Source organism: Engraulis encrasicolus, chromosome 6 (assembly GCF_034702125.1).
Source record: "Engraulis encrasicolus isolate BLACKSEA-1 chromosome 6, IST_EnEncr_1.0, whole genome shotgun sequence".
Taxonomy (NCBI): Eukaryota; Metazoa; Chordata; class Actinopteri; order Clupeiformes; family Engraulidae; genus Engraulis; species Engraulis encrasicolus.
This window is the reverse complement of record NC_085862.1, coordinates 13,407,338-13,424,152: the sequence shown is the minus strand read 5'-3', so window position 1 is coordinate 13,424,152 and position 16,815 is coordinate 13,407,338. Positions and strand designations below refer to the sequence as shown.

At 43.8% G+C, this 16,815-nt stretch overlaps 1 protein-coding gene across 2 annotated transcripts in view; it reads right to left on the bottom strand.

The window, feature by feature from the left end:
- Positions 1-2,008: 2,008 nt before the first annotated feature.
- Positions 2,009-16,815, bottom strand: part of ipo13b (importin 13b) — a 116,015-nt gene continuing 101,208 nt past the window's right edge. The window contains exons 17-22 of one of the 2 annotated variants that reach the window (XM_063200676.1): positions 15,857-15,909; positions 9,542-9,608; positions 7,979-8,037; positions 6,990-7,079; positions 5,046-5,227; positions 2,009-4,820 (exon numbers count right to left, since the gene is read on the bottom strand). In XM_063200676.1, coding sequence (XP_063056746.1) covers positions 4,724-4,820; positions 5,046-5,227; positions 6,990-7,079; positions 7,979-8,037; positions 9,542-9,608; positions 15,857-15,909 — 548 coding nt within the window. In that variant the 3' untranslated portion in view covers positions 2,009-4,723. Of the gene's footprint in view, positions 4,821-5,045; positions 5,228-6,989; positions 7,080-7,978; positions 8,038-9,541; positions 9,609-15,856; positions 15,910-16,815 lie in introns of those variants that run through there. The other variant, XM_063200677.1, reaches the window with a different exon arrangement.

The following is a 16,815-nucleotide window of genomic DNA, read 5'->3' as shown; positions in this document are numbered from 1 at the left end:
TTTTTTTCTGAATGCTTGTTAATTGCAGCTCTTGTGCACATGTGAGGGCTTCTTTATGGATTAGTAAATTGCACGGGTCTTGGCACAGAGGGACATACAATACTGGGTGAGTTGTGTTTTTGGCGTCCCGTGTGGGGCTCCACTCAGGACGCAACAGATGGGGTTCTTCTCAATATGCGGACTCCCATCCTCGGCCTGTGCTTGTGGCCTCTCGTTTCACTGATGCCCCGCCTCCATGGAGAAAACAAACAACAACGTTTCCCTGCTGTCGGCCCAGCCACAACAACTTTTGAGAGACTGTTGTTCATTCACCATCCCCGACCGCAAATGACAAAATGACTAGAATTGCGCTTTAGCAAGATATTGAAATACACGTTTGTTGTCAGTCATCACGGGGACACAAGCAGGCACAGGAGGACGGGAGGATGTTACAAAGAACCAATGGGGTGCAACTGCGAAGAAGGACGAGCAACGGCAGACCACAGCTGCCCCTACCCCCCAACCACCCTTGCCCCCTTTCTCTCTCTCTCTCTCGCTCATACACACACTCAACTCTCTCTGTGACTGATGAAGTGGGGAGGAGAGAGAGCCTGTGAGACGTGTGGAGGTACCATGAAATCGGATCAAACTAGTCAAGCTATAGGTGTGTATGTGTTAAGTGTGTATGTGTGAGTGTGTGTGAGTGTGTGTGTGTGTGTGTGTATGGGACCTGCGTCTCAGGTTTAACTGAGACCGCAACAACACCACGAGCGAGCGCTGTTCATCTTGTGACTGGACCGCAGTTACATGGACATTTTTACACACGGCGGACTTGGCATGAGAACTGAAAAGGGTCCTTTTTCGAAGTGGAGGCGCTGACCTCACACGGTCCCTACTGACTGACTGATTGACTGTTCAGCTGAGGCCAGTGATGTTGTCATGGAGACTTTTGAAAATGGGATGGGGGTGGGTGGGTGGGTGCGGCGTTTGGGTGGATCAACAAAAAAAAACCCGCAGATAACAGTAATAAAATTTAATTAATAAAATTCAATGATTAAGTCCACCATTTTGGATGTTTTCTTTCTTCTGTTTCAGAAGATGGTACTGTTGTGTCAACCATGAATTATTGCTAAGATTTTCTCATTTTCTCCTGACTGTCTTAAAATGAATCAGTTTGTATAAAAACATTTTTTAGGCAAAGAAAGTGGTCTTGCAGTTAACTGCTCTTTAAAACTAATCCACGGAAACTGAAGGGTAGGCTAAAAAGCAGCTGGGCGTGGCAGCAAATTTTGGGCCCCATGTACAATCAGCTCCAACGGTCACCAATAAATTAATTAGCAATGGGTGGTTGATATGCTGCAATTAATATGTCCACTGAAAACAAACCAAAAACAAAAGTCCATACAGTAGTGGCAGTGGCTGTCGTTGCACCGCCCTGACGGAAGCTACTGCTGAAATGTCACCCAAGTTACAAGTATAGAAACATGGTCTTCATAATGGGGACATATAGTAAGGAACTGTTCAGCTTGGATCAGGCGTCACTCTTAAACTGTGAGGGTGCTAGCCCAAATGTACACCTCAGTTTTTCATAGAAGAAACCGCACCTTGCATTAGTTGTTTTTATTGCACAAACACGTTTCGGCACAAACACGCTTCTTCAGTGTTTCTTCCATGTTTTTTTGCTGTTGTTACATTGTTGCACACTGAAGAAGGCACACGCCGAAATGAATTTGTGCAATAAAAACACAATTTCTGTAAGGTGCAGAACATAGTTAGACACAGACATTACAGATGGTTATGACTTTTGTCAAATGACATTCCGTTTTTGGAATGTTGTCATTGTGGGTCTTGACATTTCAAAAACCAAATTATATGATAACAATGAGTCATTGATGTTTCTGACATGTCATGTCAATCTTATGTCAGCTACATGACACCCTTATGAAAACCATGTTAAAGGAAGTGTTACTCAAATCTCCACCAGAAACTGAAAACATAATCAAATGCAGACAAAACTCCACACACACAGTAATTGTCTTAGATATATTTAATAAATTACAAGGTACAAAAAAATGAATGTACATATCAATCCCTTACACCCCACCAATTCTCTCATTCTCTGTAGTTCCATACATTGCTGATTGAAGCCGAGGCGATGACGTGAACAGTCTGCATCATCTACCCAGCTCTAGACCAGTACTTACCCGGTACCTCTACTCTGCGCACTGAAGCATTTAACACACTTCTGTCTTGTTCCGTCCTGTCCTTGTATACCACCCCAGGATGCTAAAGCTAACCGCTAACCTCCCCAAAACAACACACATGCTACATGTTCGCAGGCACCGACTCCGCGCGGACTGGCAGAAACAATGAACAACACTCAGGGCATGCGGCGTGTGGTTGTGTGTGTGTGTGTGTGTGTGTGTGTGTGTGTGTGTGTGTGTGTGTGTGTGTGTGTGTGGTGTTTGTGTGGGTGCGTGTTTTAACTGAGGGGCTGCAGGTTAGGGCTCAGTAAACACGGAGATACAAGAAGGGATGCCACTGGGGTTGCAGTTAGTTATTTGCATTTTTGTTAACTGTTTTTTTCTTTTTGCCACGAAAGAAAGAAAAAGTCTGTATGTCGTTCCCCCAAAACAACAAGAGCACACCCGCCCCCGTGACAACGGGAAAAAACCTCACTTGACCTTTCGCACATGCGACATCGTCTGTCGTAGCAATGTGCATGTACTGCTGTGGTTGAAGGGAATTCTCAGGGCTACAGGGCTCCACAGCACTGCAAGGTTGTGGTGGTGGTTGCGGTGGGGGATTGGGGTTTACCGGAGCTCCAAGCGGACGTTGGGACGTCGGTGTAACTCCATTATGTGACTCCATTCTTGAGACCATCACAGTCCGATTGGTGTGGAAGCTGGTGACCACGCCAGTGGCGGTCGGCGTGGGGGGTGTTGGGGGCGGTGGGGGGTGGGGGGTTTGGGGGTGACTGAGTGAGCTCGGAGCTCATCGTTGGCCACACTGCCAATCCGTCCTGTGAGATCGTCCTCTCATCTCCTCTCTCAGTAGTCCGTTTGCTATCTACAGTACATCGCTTTGGAGGCCCATCTACAGTAGTCCGTCCACATTAGCAGTTCTGCGTGGTAAAAACCAACCCAAACGTCTTTACAGGAAACAACTGAAATGTCTGTAGATGATCAACCATCTGTAGACAAATGACCCAACTTGTCTGTGGAGGAATGAACTGTCATCATATGAGACCTGACCAACCGTCTGCAGTCCAAAACATTCTTTTCCTGTCTGTCTGTCTGTCTGTCTGTCTGTCTGTCTGTCGTGTCGTTGGCCCGGCCAGCGCTCGGCCTGCCCATATTATGCGAAAGGTTATAATATAAAAAAAAGAAAAATAACAAAAGCGAAAACAAAAACCAAAACAGAATTTAAAAAACCTAGAGCACATGACAAAAGTTCACAACAATCATTTGGCAAGAATAAAGGGCATTAGAGCGAGGGAGGAAGAGAGGGAAGAGAGAAGAGAAGAGGAGAGGGGAGAGGAGGGGAGGGGGCGTGAGCGTTGGAACCGTTAGATATTCGTAATGTGTATATAGAGAATATAGAAGATATGCATGATGCGTTAAGCCACAGCAGATCTCGAAGTCTTCATTGGTCCCTCTGTTTGTTAGCAGCACTGGCCGCAGCACTAACCCTGTACGTACGCAATATTCATAAGTCATAACAATATATAGATTTGGATCATATATAGGTCGCCGTATGTTTACATACATAATATAGCTCTTTCATTTCTCTACATATATATATATATAAAAAACCAAGGATTCTCAAACTAACAACTATTTTGTCTTCTGGTCGTACGGATGCAAAAAGTCACACGGGAAACAACAGCCTAGGAGCCACGGAAGATCGAAACGACGAGAGGAAAGAAAAGGATGATTTCTTTTTACAGTGTGCATGCTGTGGAGAAGAGATGAAGAGAGAAAGAAACAAAGAATAAAAGAAAGAGCCTCAGCTGAGAAGTGGAGATGCAAAGTACATATAGAGGTAGAGATTGAAGAATGAACGCGAGAAAAGAAATAAAAGGCGGAAGAGCGACAGAATGCATGGAGATAAAGGAGAAAGAGGGAAAAAAAGAAAAGACAGAAAATAGGAGGAGGAAAGAGATGGAACAAAACAGAGGGAAAGAGAGAGAGAAATGCAATGCATATTAAGAGCAGAACCTCTCCAGTTCTGAGCAGTCTTAATGTCTTTGTCTGTCTTTGCCTCGTTGTGAGTTACGCAGGGTGGGGGTGTTATGTCTTTGCCTCATCGTGAGTTATGCAGGGTGGGGGTGTTACGTACTGTATGTCTTTGCCTCGTCTTGAGTTACAGGTGTGGGGTGTCATGTGTATATAGGAGCTGGAGCAGGTGGATGGTGTGTGGGGGAGCTGGAGCGGCTGTGATGACATGTGAGAATGTTTCAGTGAAGTTCACGGGGGACCAAGCGCAGAGAGCAGAGAGCAGAGAGCGCAGGGCCCACAGGGAGTAGGGTCTGGGTTTAGGTTTTGATTTAGCCTCCCGGACCGGACTGGACTGGACCGGCTGCTCTGGGACTGTGGTGGACTGTAGTGGGCAGTCCGATCCAATCGGATCGGAGCCAGAGAGTAGAGGCCCGATCCAAATGTGGATACTTGAAGGGTGCTGGAGGATGGGGCTGGAGATGGAGCCAGTCGGGTCGGGTCGGGTCAGGACGGGTCGGGGCGATTCAGTAGTCGGCTGCGTACTCCGTCCCGTGGAGGCCTCGACACACCAGCGTGAACTCCTTCACAATGTCCTTCACTCTCCTCTTGTTCACGCGCTCCCTACACACACACACACACACACACACACACACACACACACACACACACACACACACCAAGAAGATATCACATCAGATTCTTCAATTTCTCTCTCTCATGAAAAGGTGTGTTGTATGTCCGTCTGCGTGTGTGTGTGTGTGTGTGTGTATTCATGTGTGTATTCATGTGTGTGTGTGTGTGTGTGTATGTGTATTCATGTGTGTGTGTTGTGTGCGTGAGTCTCACCTGAGGACCTGCTGGCTGAAGGTGTCCTTCTGCTCTGCGGAGACGCGTGAGGAGGGGAAGCCGGGCGACTGCAGCGCCTCCTTGAGCCAGACGGTCAGCAGGCCAAAGCAGTGCTTATTCAGAGAGAACAGCACCTCCGCAAACACGTCCATCAGGCTACGCGACGACTGGCCACCGATCGCCTGCAACACACACAGCACAAAGTCATTGAAGATGTATTTTTGGGGGGCTTTTTCACCTTTATTAAGGGCCGTACACACACATCGCTGCTATATGCTAGCTGGCTTTAACTGCCAATGAACAGGCAAGAAGTTCCGAATTCTGCCTTCCAATTGGTTACTCGCTGACTCGCCTCGCTCGAAGATAAAATATTTTCAACTCGGGATCCGCCCACATCGCATCGCTTGTAAAGTACTCGCCTACTCGCCTGCTAGTCTCGCTGGGACACATTGACATTCTATTCAGTTCATTCGCTGAGCGAGTAACTAGCAGCGCCGTGTGTGTACGGCCCGTTAGAGAGACATAGACAGTTGAGAGAGACAGGAAACCAGTGGTATGAGAGAGAGGGGGGAGGGATCGGCAAACGACCCGGGCGGGAATTGAACCCGAGTCGCCGGCGTAATGGTATGGCGTCTTAGCTCATTGAGCCACCGTGTCCCCTGCACAAAGTCATTGAAAAGGAAAAGTTAAATCAGAAGATGGATGGATACCGATAGATGGTTCTGCTGCAGCACAGTCATACTGGTCCATCAAGCTACGCGACGACTGACCACCAAAGGCCAGCAGTGCAGCAGAGCAGCACAAAGTTAGATCAGAAGATGGATCTAGTCGATACACCCAGCAACGGCAACTCTGGGTCCGCCCATGAAATTTGCTTGTTTTCCCCCATGTTTGCTCAACCCGCTGTATATATGAAGCCAATTGGAGCCAATTTGGATTGGAGCCAATTTTGGTCCCCTGGGTAGGGGAAATTCTTTCTCTGCATTTATCCCATTTGGACTAGTGAATCACATTGAAGTACACATACTAGTCCGTAGCAGTGGGCTGCCTGCTGAGCGGCGCCCGGGGAGCAATGTGGGGGTTAGGTGCTTTGCTCAAGGGCATTTCAGCTGTGGTCCGGTCGGGCACTGAACCGGGAACCCTTGGGTTGCCAACCCAGTGCTCTAACCACTGAGCCACGACTGCCCCTCATGTATGTATGTAGTGGCTAATCAATATGCCAAATGACTGGCAGTGATTGGCACCGACAGGGTGTATAGATCTGTGTATAGAGCTTCAGTGCAAAATGACGTACATCCATTTTGGAACATTTTGGGAAATTGACATTTTAGCATTGGGCATTCCATTGCATTGCATTGCATTGCTATGGTAAATTAATTTTATAAATGGGTTTAAAATGTATGTTCTCAAAATATTTCAATGGCACCGATTCACACAGAGATGATAGGATTTCTTTTCCAATAATAAAATGCAAAAGTAAAAAAATGGAGGACTCTTCTTATACAAACTTCAAACCAATTTTACATCAAGCCCACGATACTCAATGTCTCGTCAATAATGTGAAAACTTGAGAGGTCAAAGAGAGTAGAGTAGAGTAAGATGATTCAAGCCTGTGCATTTCCTGGATCGATGTGACATCATGTGAATGCCCCGTTAGGAGACCTTCGGTTAGGAGACCTTTGGAGGCTTTAGGTTGAGAATAAATGGAGTTCCTTGGCACTGTAGATGGCGGTAGCGCACATCTTATGCAAGCCGTCACCAAATGCCACAGAAAGAGAAGAAGAGGAAGGAGGGAAAAATGCCCCCTTTTAGGAGACCGAACTTGAGCACAGTCCTTTGCATTGGGTGGGCGGAGTTTGAATCATCTTGCTCCACTAAGAAAATCTTTGAGAGGTGAAAGGTGAAAGGTGAGAGGTGAGAGGTGAGAGGTGAGTGCAGTCTGACCTCTAGTACGGCCTGTAGCAGCAGCTTCCCGTCCTGCTGCACCACCTGGGCCACAGGAGGGATGTCCGCACAGTGCGGAAGCAGCTCCGTCTGGCAACACAGCAAAACAACAACACCCTTTATAATAGAATCATTGCATTACCATTACACCTCATTTCATCGCACTTTCTTAAAGGGACACTGTGCAGGAAATGGTCAAAAAAGGTACTGCAACTATGCTGCTCATTGAAACTGGGCTGCCTATTGCCAAATTTGATCTTTACATGAAAGTTTAATAAGTAATAAACAAATATTTTCTAGTATGGTCCAAGTACAGTCATTTTTGCAGCTAAAAATGGCTATTTTTGGAAATTCAATATGGCGGACCACCATGGAGAAGATCCCCCTTTTCATGTATGAAAAGTGCAATTTTTCCAGTCATAATGAATACTTAGAATTCGATGGTGGTGGTAAGTATTCATGAAAAAGGTAACATTAGTGAATGGGCAGCATGAATTCTGGAAATAAACAACTAAAAATCTCACACAGTGTCCCTTTAAAACACTCAGGATAATACCACAATTGCGTATGTGTTCCTTTATTCTCTTTATTGTGTCGTGTCGTAAAACCAAATTTCTTTCAAATTAATCTTTTTGTTCTTCTTTTTACAGTTACGGTATACAAACTTAAAGCCCCCATAGTGACAACAAGAAATTAAATTATGGCAAATTGTATATCAGCTGTAACAAAATTAGTTCATCACGATAGAAATGATAGAGGAGAACACCATAGACACTTTTCTATCATGATAACGTTACTCTTATAGTGTGAGATCAATACTGAACATGATGATACTTTTGCTATGTATAACACTATTACTATTAATTACTAATTTACCTTTATTAGTATCTACTAATACTTGTTACTTGTTTACGAGTTAATATTATTGTTATTACAACCTTCCTCAAAGAGGTGTAGAGTTAATAAAGTTAATAAAATACTTCACTTACAAAGAACAGACAAGTGGACTTGACCGTTGGAGCCTCAGGGAATTTGAGTGATAGAATTCCTGCAAACAAGAACAGACACGCACATAGTGAAATGTCACGACAACACTTGGGTTACAGCACCACAACTAAACAAACACTTACTAACTCTGGTTTACTGCACACTCTTATACACAAGGCTACACATATACACACAAATACGCACGTAGTGTATATATATACACATACACAGTAGCTCAATTAAAACTACTTGTCTTGTGACTAAATCACTTGATTCTTAATTCTCAATTAAAACTACTTGTCTTGCGACTAAATCACTTGATTCTTACTATTGAAAACATACAGAACCATTAAAGGAGAACTCCAGTTTTTTGAACATTAAGGCCATTTTCTGAGTTGTCTGCAATGTTTTAGAGTCCCCCTCACCGTTTATTTCATGTTTGATACAGTCTCTGTTATTTGGCTAATTTGGATTTGATCTCAACCAGCTTTAGAATGGCCGTCTATGGGCACCTGCAACTCTGTTCTTAAAATCACCTTTAACATTTGTTTTCAAGAACATGCAACTCACAAAGTGTTCAGCATTATTCACTGGGGTTCCTTAACACTTTTTGTAGCGAAATATGGCATCTGTCGTGTTTTATGTGTGTTTTATGTAGCAATTTGTAAATTAAGTTTCACTTTCACTTTCACTTTCTTTCACACAATGGCAAATAAAAAATGACAGAAGCCATATTTCGCCTTGAAACTTGTTAGGGACTGCTAGTGAACACCCCTCACTACTTTTTGAGCTGTAGACTTTCGAAAGCAAATGTTTGAGGTGATTTTAAGAACAGAGTTGCAGGTGCCCATAGACTACCATTCTAAAGCTGGTTGAGATGAAATCCAAATCAGCCAAATAACAGAGACTGCAGCAAACATGAAATAAACAGTGAGGGGGACTCTAAAACATTGCAGACCACTCAGAAAATGGCCTTAAAGGGGTATGCCACTATTTTGGGGCTTAATAGAGTTAAAATCGTTGGCCAGGGTTTATAAAGGTGGTAAAGTGTCTTATTTTTCATGTTAAGCGTTGTCTTGCTTTAAGACAAGTTAAAAGAGGGAATATGTCGCTAAGCTAGTGAAAGTCTATGGAACCATGTAGCATTGTAGCATGCTACACGGTTCCATTGACTTTCACTAGCTTAGCGACACATTCTCTCTTTTAACTCGTCTTAAAGCAAGACAACGCTTAACATGAAAAATAAGACACTTAACCACCTTTATAAACCCCAGCCAACGATTTTAACTGTATTAAGCCCCAAAATAGTGGCATACCCCTTTAATGTTAAAAAAAACTGGAGTTCTCCTTTAATACCATTACAACGACATGTTTGACGAGCCAATGTAGCCGTCTCAACGTGACTAGTGCAGTTCCAGAAGTATTTCGTTTAACTGATCAGTCTCCTACGTGGAGGCGTGACGTGACGTCTTGTCCACGCTGGATGGCTAAACACTAGAGGCGTGACGTGACGTCTTGTCCACGCTGGATGGTTAAACACTAGAGGTGTAACATGACGAACTCACCACAGTGGAAGACTGCCTTCACGTCAAGGTTCTCAGACAAGTACAAATCGGACTTCCGTTTCAGAGCCTACAAAGCAGACACAACCATTGAACAGGAAGGACACTCCACCCTCCAACCGCCGTCCCCTGACATTCGTCCCCAACCCTGGACACCTCTGTCCCCCCGCCACCATAGACATCGTAATACATGTCGTCACTATCAAGCAGAAACCTTGTATGTCCACAATTTTTTTAAATTATTTTATATTCGTTCTATAGTCATTATTATCAAATATGAATAAGTATTACTGGTCAATCTCCATGGATATTTAAGTATGATGAATTATTTAATAACTAACTTTATTGTTGAAACGATTATTTACTTAGAAAATAGTGAGTTATAAATTAATAAGTAAAAAACAATGAACAAGGTTGATACAAGGTTTCTGATGGAGAGTGATGATGTATAGTGATGTCTATGCCTGTTACCCTCAAAGCCACCCCCCAACCCCAAACCCTTAACAACCCCCCCATCCAACCCCAACCCTACACACACCACCCATCCCCTCCTCTCCCCTCCCTACCTGTCACTAATGCCTTGCCCAAAACCAACCAAACACATAGACAAACTCATTAGGTACAGAAGAAATGAACTGCAAGGAGGAACAAACTCAAACTTTGAAATACAACTGAGGCCAAAAACTAAAGGCATGATGGTTTTGGATTTGTTTCTTCTCTTTTCTTTCTTTCTGTCTTTCCTTTCCCCCTTTTAAACACCCTTTTTATTCTCCCCACTTGTTTGTGTTTTTTTTATTTATCACCCCCATATTCATAAATCCCCTTCCCCTTCCCGCGTCACTTATGTCTTCTGCTCAGTTGGAATATGCAACAGAAATCTGTAACATGTACGGAGAAAGACAACTAATGCATTAAGGAACTGATAGAGAAGGATGAGAGGAGAAGAGAGGAAGGAAGGAAGGAAGGCAGGAAGGAAGGGAGAGGTGGAGAGGTGGAGAAGAAAAAGACCAGCGCTGTCCAAAGGCAGCTGTCCAACTAAACCAAAGAGGTCATGGAAACCCAGGACGTTGAACTTAAACAAGTCAAACAGAGGGCTCCAATTTTGTTGGGAATTAATTAATGAATCAGCGTTATTAATTAATTTGGGGCTTTGGAGGGGGTTGGAATGACGCAACAGAAGTGGAGGCTCAGGGATTCTAACAAACGGGCAAAAAAGCAGAAAAACTTCTAATTAAGCAGTTCAAAAGGTCCATGCACAGCTTCTAGCTGCGGGTTAACGCAATATACATTGCAATGCCTGAGCGAACCTGATGACTCACTGAGGCGAAACACCTTGTTCGCTCTGTAGAAACGAGCAAAAAGTCAAACAAACTTCTTTCTTGTAAACTTCTACTTCACTTTGAATCTTCTTGAAAATGTTACCATCTGTCTGCTCCTGTAAGATAACCCTAAGAATAGTTTCTGAATGTGATGCAATGCCATGTCTATTATTCATGTTCCTGCCTGTTCGCTGAAGAACACAATGCTCGCCCTTTCATTGGTGTGAACAAGACAAGTATGTAGTACGGTAATATTTGTAGCAGTGTGCTTTATTCCTTTCGTCTGTCTCTAAGCTCTTCACTTGGAGAGGGGGTTCAAACCTCAGCCTCTGAGTCCCATGAAGCATACCTCTTACCCAATTATTTTAAGCAGATGTGAAATGCCAAGGGTGATTCAAATGCACACGTTGACATTTGTAAAACATGATTTTAAATGCCAAACGTGCCCATTATTGTAAAAACCAGCCCAGTGCAAGCCAACTGAGATCTGCACATTTTAGCGGTTACTGCTGACTAACCGGAAGCATCATAGATGTTGTCCCAACTTGCCCCTACTAGGCACTTGCCAAAGAGCGGGTGGTTGTGCAAGATTTGAATGACTTTGCGAATTGGACAGTTTTGGCTTCTAACAACTTTGGCTACCTTGGCTGATGGTGATGGGATTTACGGCTCTTTTCTGAGATGCGGTTCTATTGAATCTTCTTACTATGGAGAGCCGGCTCTTTCGGCTCCCCGGGTCATACATACAAAGCTGTCTCTTAGTTTCTGGTCTGCTCCTGTCATGTTTCTGCTCCTTGACTGCTGTCTGTAACCCCTGTCGATGCCCATTATACATCTTGGCCAATTATTTACTGTTTTCACAAACACATTGAGAAACTAGAAATGCACCCAGAGTGTGCAGACCTCCGCCAAGGTAGTTCAGTTTGTTTTTAGACACATAGGATATTAATGCAGGTTTATACACACCATTAGTTTGTTCAGATAATTAAACAGGAAGTTGCAACCAAATTATGTCTGTCTTTTTCATAATTACCATGTCCTTGATTAACTGTGGTCTGTTTAGTTCACCTGTGATTCCTATTGGCAAAGTGCTTGGTCATGCTATATTGTAAACTTACTACTACCTACTATATATTGTGCACTGTGCCATAATGCACTTATTGAAGGTCAGAAGTTGCTATATATTGGCCACATTGTTATAAACATTTTTGATTATTACATGCCTTTATTACCATTTACAATGTCACAGCCATATTAACTCACACTTTAAAGATCAGTTAAGAGGAATTACAGCACGTCATTGTTATTAATAGGCTCTACTGTGCACGTGTGCGTTGATTTGTTTGAGTTTTGTTTTGTCTGACTTTTAATCGCTATAAAGAAGGGAAAGTTGAGAAGTTACTGTCAACTTAAACAACCACAGAACTGCTAGGCCTATTTTTTGCCTACGAGGAAGGCATCCTCCATGAGCCACTGCATTCCCCGCATTCCTCATTGGAAATTAGGCTATTCACCGTTAATCTGTCCACGGGCATCATGCTGTCGGGCTGTCTGGTCACTGTCCATCTCGGAAACAACTTGGGGTTAACAGACTTAAAATGTAGCGAAGGGGGTGTAATGAATTTAACCAGCATTGTGAACTTACACAGTCACAAATTCCATATTTTGGCAACGGTAGCCTAATTAATTCGACAGGGTTGACTGTCCCTCTCGCAACAGCATTGTGAACTTACACTTCACACATATTTTTGCCAGCCGTGATTAATTTGAAAGGATTGTTTTTTTAAACTTCAACAACGGGCCTATAGGCTGCCTGCTGATGAGCAAGTTTTTGGGTGAAATGCGCTTGGGTATTGGAGCTGGCGGCAAAGGAGAGAGTCTCATGGCGCAGGGAGTCCCTATGTTCCTTATCGCTGAGAATGGCGCAGGCACACCCCTGTGGAATATTCGCCGGTGCTCAGGCACTGTGCATGCTGTCAGGCTGTCTGGTCCCTGTCCATCTCGCTAACAACTTTAAGTGTAGCGAAGGGGATGAATTTGACCAACATTGTGAACACAGTTGCGAAGGGGGTGTGATGAATTTGACCAGCATTGTGAACTTACACAGTCACACAGTCATAACTTCATTTGGGGGGAAAAAACACAACTGTCTGCCTCAGAGAGTGGCAGAAACAGTCTTTAGAAGGACAATCAGTTGACGTTTGGACAAAATTACCTAGAGGTGGGGTCAAAATTCTACTTGTCACCGAGTGCAAAATTAAAAACCGTTCAGAGTCAGTTTTTTTTAACGTCTCTTGGAAAGGAACGAGCCACTATGATCCAGATCCCGTCAAAGAGCCATAAATCCCATCTCTATTTCCAAGCTTGGGCAAGCAATGTCCTAGCCTTGGTATAATGCCTCGACATCCACAGCAGCCTCCATCTCACCACACCTGAAATGTGCTTTGACAGCAAGGACACAATGCCTTCCACCCACCCGCTATGCTGCTGCCTCCCACACTCCAGTTTCTGCTGTGTGTGTGTGTGTGTGGGCGTGTGTGTGTGTAAGTGTTTGTGTGTGTGTGTGTGTCTGTCTGTCTGTCTGCTACGTGCTACCACTTCTCTGCATTTCTGTTCGGTGTGCCCGTCGTCAGGGTTGGCACTGTCCACAGCAACTGCTTTGGCATCCGTCCTGGTGCTCACAGATTGGCTCCGTCTCTGGCACTGACTCTACCCCCTCCCTGCCTTCCCGCCTGCCTGCCACAGGGCTTGACATTGGCACCTGCAAAACCGGCCAAATGCTGGTATAACTTGGCCGTGGCTGGTAATGATTTCAGTGTCACTAGCCAATTTGGCAGATAGATTGTTCCTACTGTAGGTATAACATGAGAGTAGCCTATATTCCATCGTCGTTTGCCCCTCTTATCGATTGTTTGTATTTAAGTTCGAGAAAAAGCTCAGTTACAAAGCTATGCACTCCTCTTCTTGCTAAAGCGATTCATCTTCTGAGGGTACATGTACAGTGTAGTTATGAATGACATAAGATTGAATTCTGATGCTGGCAAATCATCCGTCTTGGTACTTCTTGATTTGAGTGCTGCTTTCGATACAGTTAATCATTCTATACTACTACATAGACTGGAACACTGGGTTGGCTTTACGGGCATAGTGATCGACTGGTTAAAATCGTACTTACAACAAAGAAGTTTTTTTGTCGCCATTGGAAGGCATACTTCATCACCAATGTCTCTGGATTGTGGGGTCCCCCAGGGCTCCATTCTGGGACCACTACTGTTCAATCTGTATATGTTGCCACTGGGACACATTATCGAGAATAACTCCATAAATTACCATAGCTATGCGGATGATACCCAGCTCTACTTATCTATGTCCCCAAATGACTATACCCCCCTTGAATCACTCTATCATTGCATGGACCAAATTAACAAATGGATGTCTCACAATTTCCTCCAGCTGAACACAGATAAAACTGAAGTAATTATATTTGGGAAAAGAGAGGAGAGACAAAAGATTGCTACTATCCTTGAAACGAAGGGACTGAAAGCAAGGGAAACAGTTAAAAATCTTGGGGTCCTCATTGACAGTGACCTAAACTTCAACAGTCACATGAAAGCTATTACTAAGTCTGCATTTTATCACATAAAAAACGTCTCTAAATTTAGGGGCCTGATGTCTAAACATGATCTGGAGAAGCTAATACATGCCTTTATTTCTAGTAAAGTTGATTACTGTAACAGTCTTTTTACTGGCCTCCCCAATAAAACCATTAAACAGCTTCAACTTGTACAAAACGCAGCTGCAAGGGTTCTTACAAAGACAAGGAAGTTCGACCACATTACTCCAATTTTAAGATCGCTGCATTGGCTCCCAGTAAGCTACAGAATTGATTTTAAGGCTATGCTACTTGTGTTTAAATCACTAAATGGAATGGGACCCACATATCTACTGGATATGTTTCAGCTGTATGCACCAACTAGGTCACTAAGGTCAACGGAGAAGAATTTGCTGGTGATTCCAAAAGTCAAAACAAAGTGTGGAGAGGCAGCCTTTAGCTTCTATGCTTCAAAGCTTTGGAACCAGCTTCCAGATGACATAAAAAATGCACCCACTATTGATAGCTTTAAATCTAGACTCAAGACAAAGCTGTTCTCAGATGCTTTCCCCTAGCTTAAATTACTTATTCTTATTATTTTTATTTTTTATTTAATTTGTTTCATTTTATTTTATTTTATTATTATTTTTACCTTATGTTTTATCTTAATGTTTTTAAATGCTTTTTGACTCTAATTCATTTCCTTCTTTCTTCCCTGTTTCCTTTCATTTACATTTGTTAACTTTGTGAAGCACATTGAGTTGCACCTGTGTATGAAATGCGCTATATAAATAAACTTGCCTTGCCTTGCCTTGCCTTACATGTACAGTGTACCTGCCATAGTGCCTGCCTGCCATAGTGTCTGCCAGCCTGCCTACCTACCATGTGGCACGGGCAAAGATCTTAAGATTGTTCTGTTTCAACCGCGTCCGCAACTGGTGCCCTGTTAGATTAGAACCTCTGAGTATTGGAGGGGAGACGGTGCCGTCTGGACCCCCCCCCCCCAATAACGGCCCCCTTTCTCTGGTCTATTCCACCCTCCTGCAACGATGGGGGGTCTTCACGACCCGTCAGACAGGACGGAAAAAAGGAGACAGTGAGAAGGAGAGAGAGAGAGAGAGAGAGAGAGAGAGAGAGAGAGAGAGAGAGAGAGAGAGAGAGAGAGAGAGAGGGATAGAGAGAGAAAGAGAGAAAGGCAGAGAGATAGAGAGAAAGAGACAGGTAATAAGGGGGAGAGAGAAAGAGAGAGAGAGAAGAGACAGATACAGAGGAAAAACTGAGAAAGAAGAGAAAAAAGACAAAAGACAGAAGAAGAGGGAGAAGATAAGAGGAGGCAAAGAGGAGAGAAGAGAAGAGAGGAGAGGAGAGAAACCCAAAGTGAATGAAATAAGAAACTCAAAAACACACCTGAGCTTGGAGTTGCATAAATGAATCAACAATATCAGGATGATCCCTGGGCCCTAAAATATAATAAAGATGAAACTTAACAAATCATAAGAAGAAGATAATAATAATAAGAATAAGAAGAATTTACACAAACAGCAACAAAACAGATCCAACAGTCATGTGGAAAGAAAAAGTCAAAAATCAAAAACAATAGCACTGAAATAATTGGCACATGTGAGAAAGGGATTCTGGGAAGGGAAAACAGTAGGTGGGGTGGGGGGGGGGGTGGAGGGGGAGGAGGAGGGCATGAGAAGCATTTTGGAAGCAGTCTTGGAAGAAGAAGAAAAAGAGGAGGAAGAAGAAACTCAAACAGAAAAGAGACAAAAGACATGAGTCAGTCTGGAGGAGGAAGAGGAACGGAAAACGAAAGAAGTAAAGAAGAGAGAAATCAAAAGAGACCTAAACAACTGAAACAAACAAAAAACAAAACAAAAAGTGGGTTTGGAGTGGGAACCCAGGAGGCACCTGTTACTGTGACGGCAAATTTCACATCTTTATTTTTTCTACTCGTTTTGTGTTCTTTCACACACCAAAATTTCCCTCAGTTTTTTTTTTTTTTGTTAAATATTCTTGAGATGTTCAAACCAAACCAAGCCCCTCCCACTTCCTGGTTCTTCCTGCCTCAGCCAAGCAAACCCCGCCCCCGTCCCCAGAGACTAGGCAAGCAAGTGCTCCGTTCCCACGGCAACCCCTGAGGGGGAAGCAAGGCTGCTGATTGGCCCCCTCCCACGGCTGTGACCACACCCCTCGGCTGTTCCCACACTCCAAACGGGACCCCTGTTCACCCCCCCGCCACGGAGATGCACCACTGATACTCACAAACAAACAAACAAACAAACCAACGCACAAACAAACAAAAAACAAAAAGCACAAACAGGTTCAACAGAAAGTCAGAAGAAGAGAAGAGCAGGCTTGTAGGA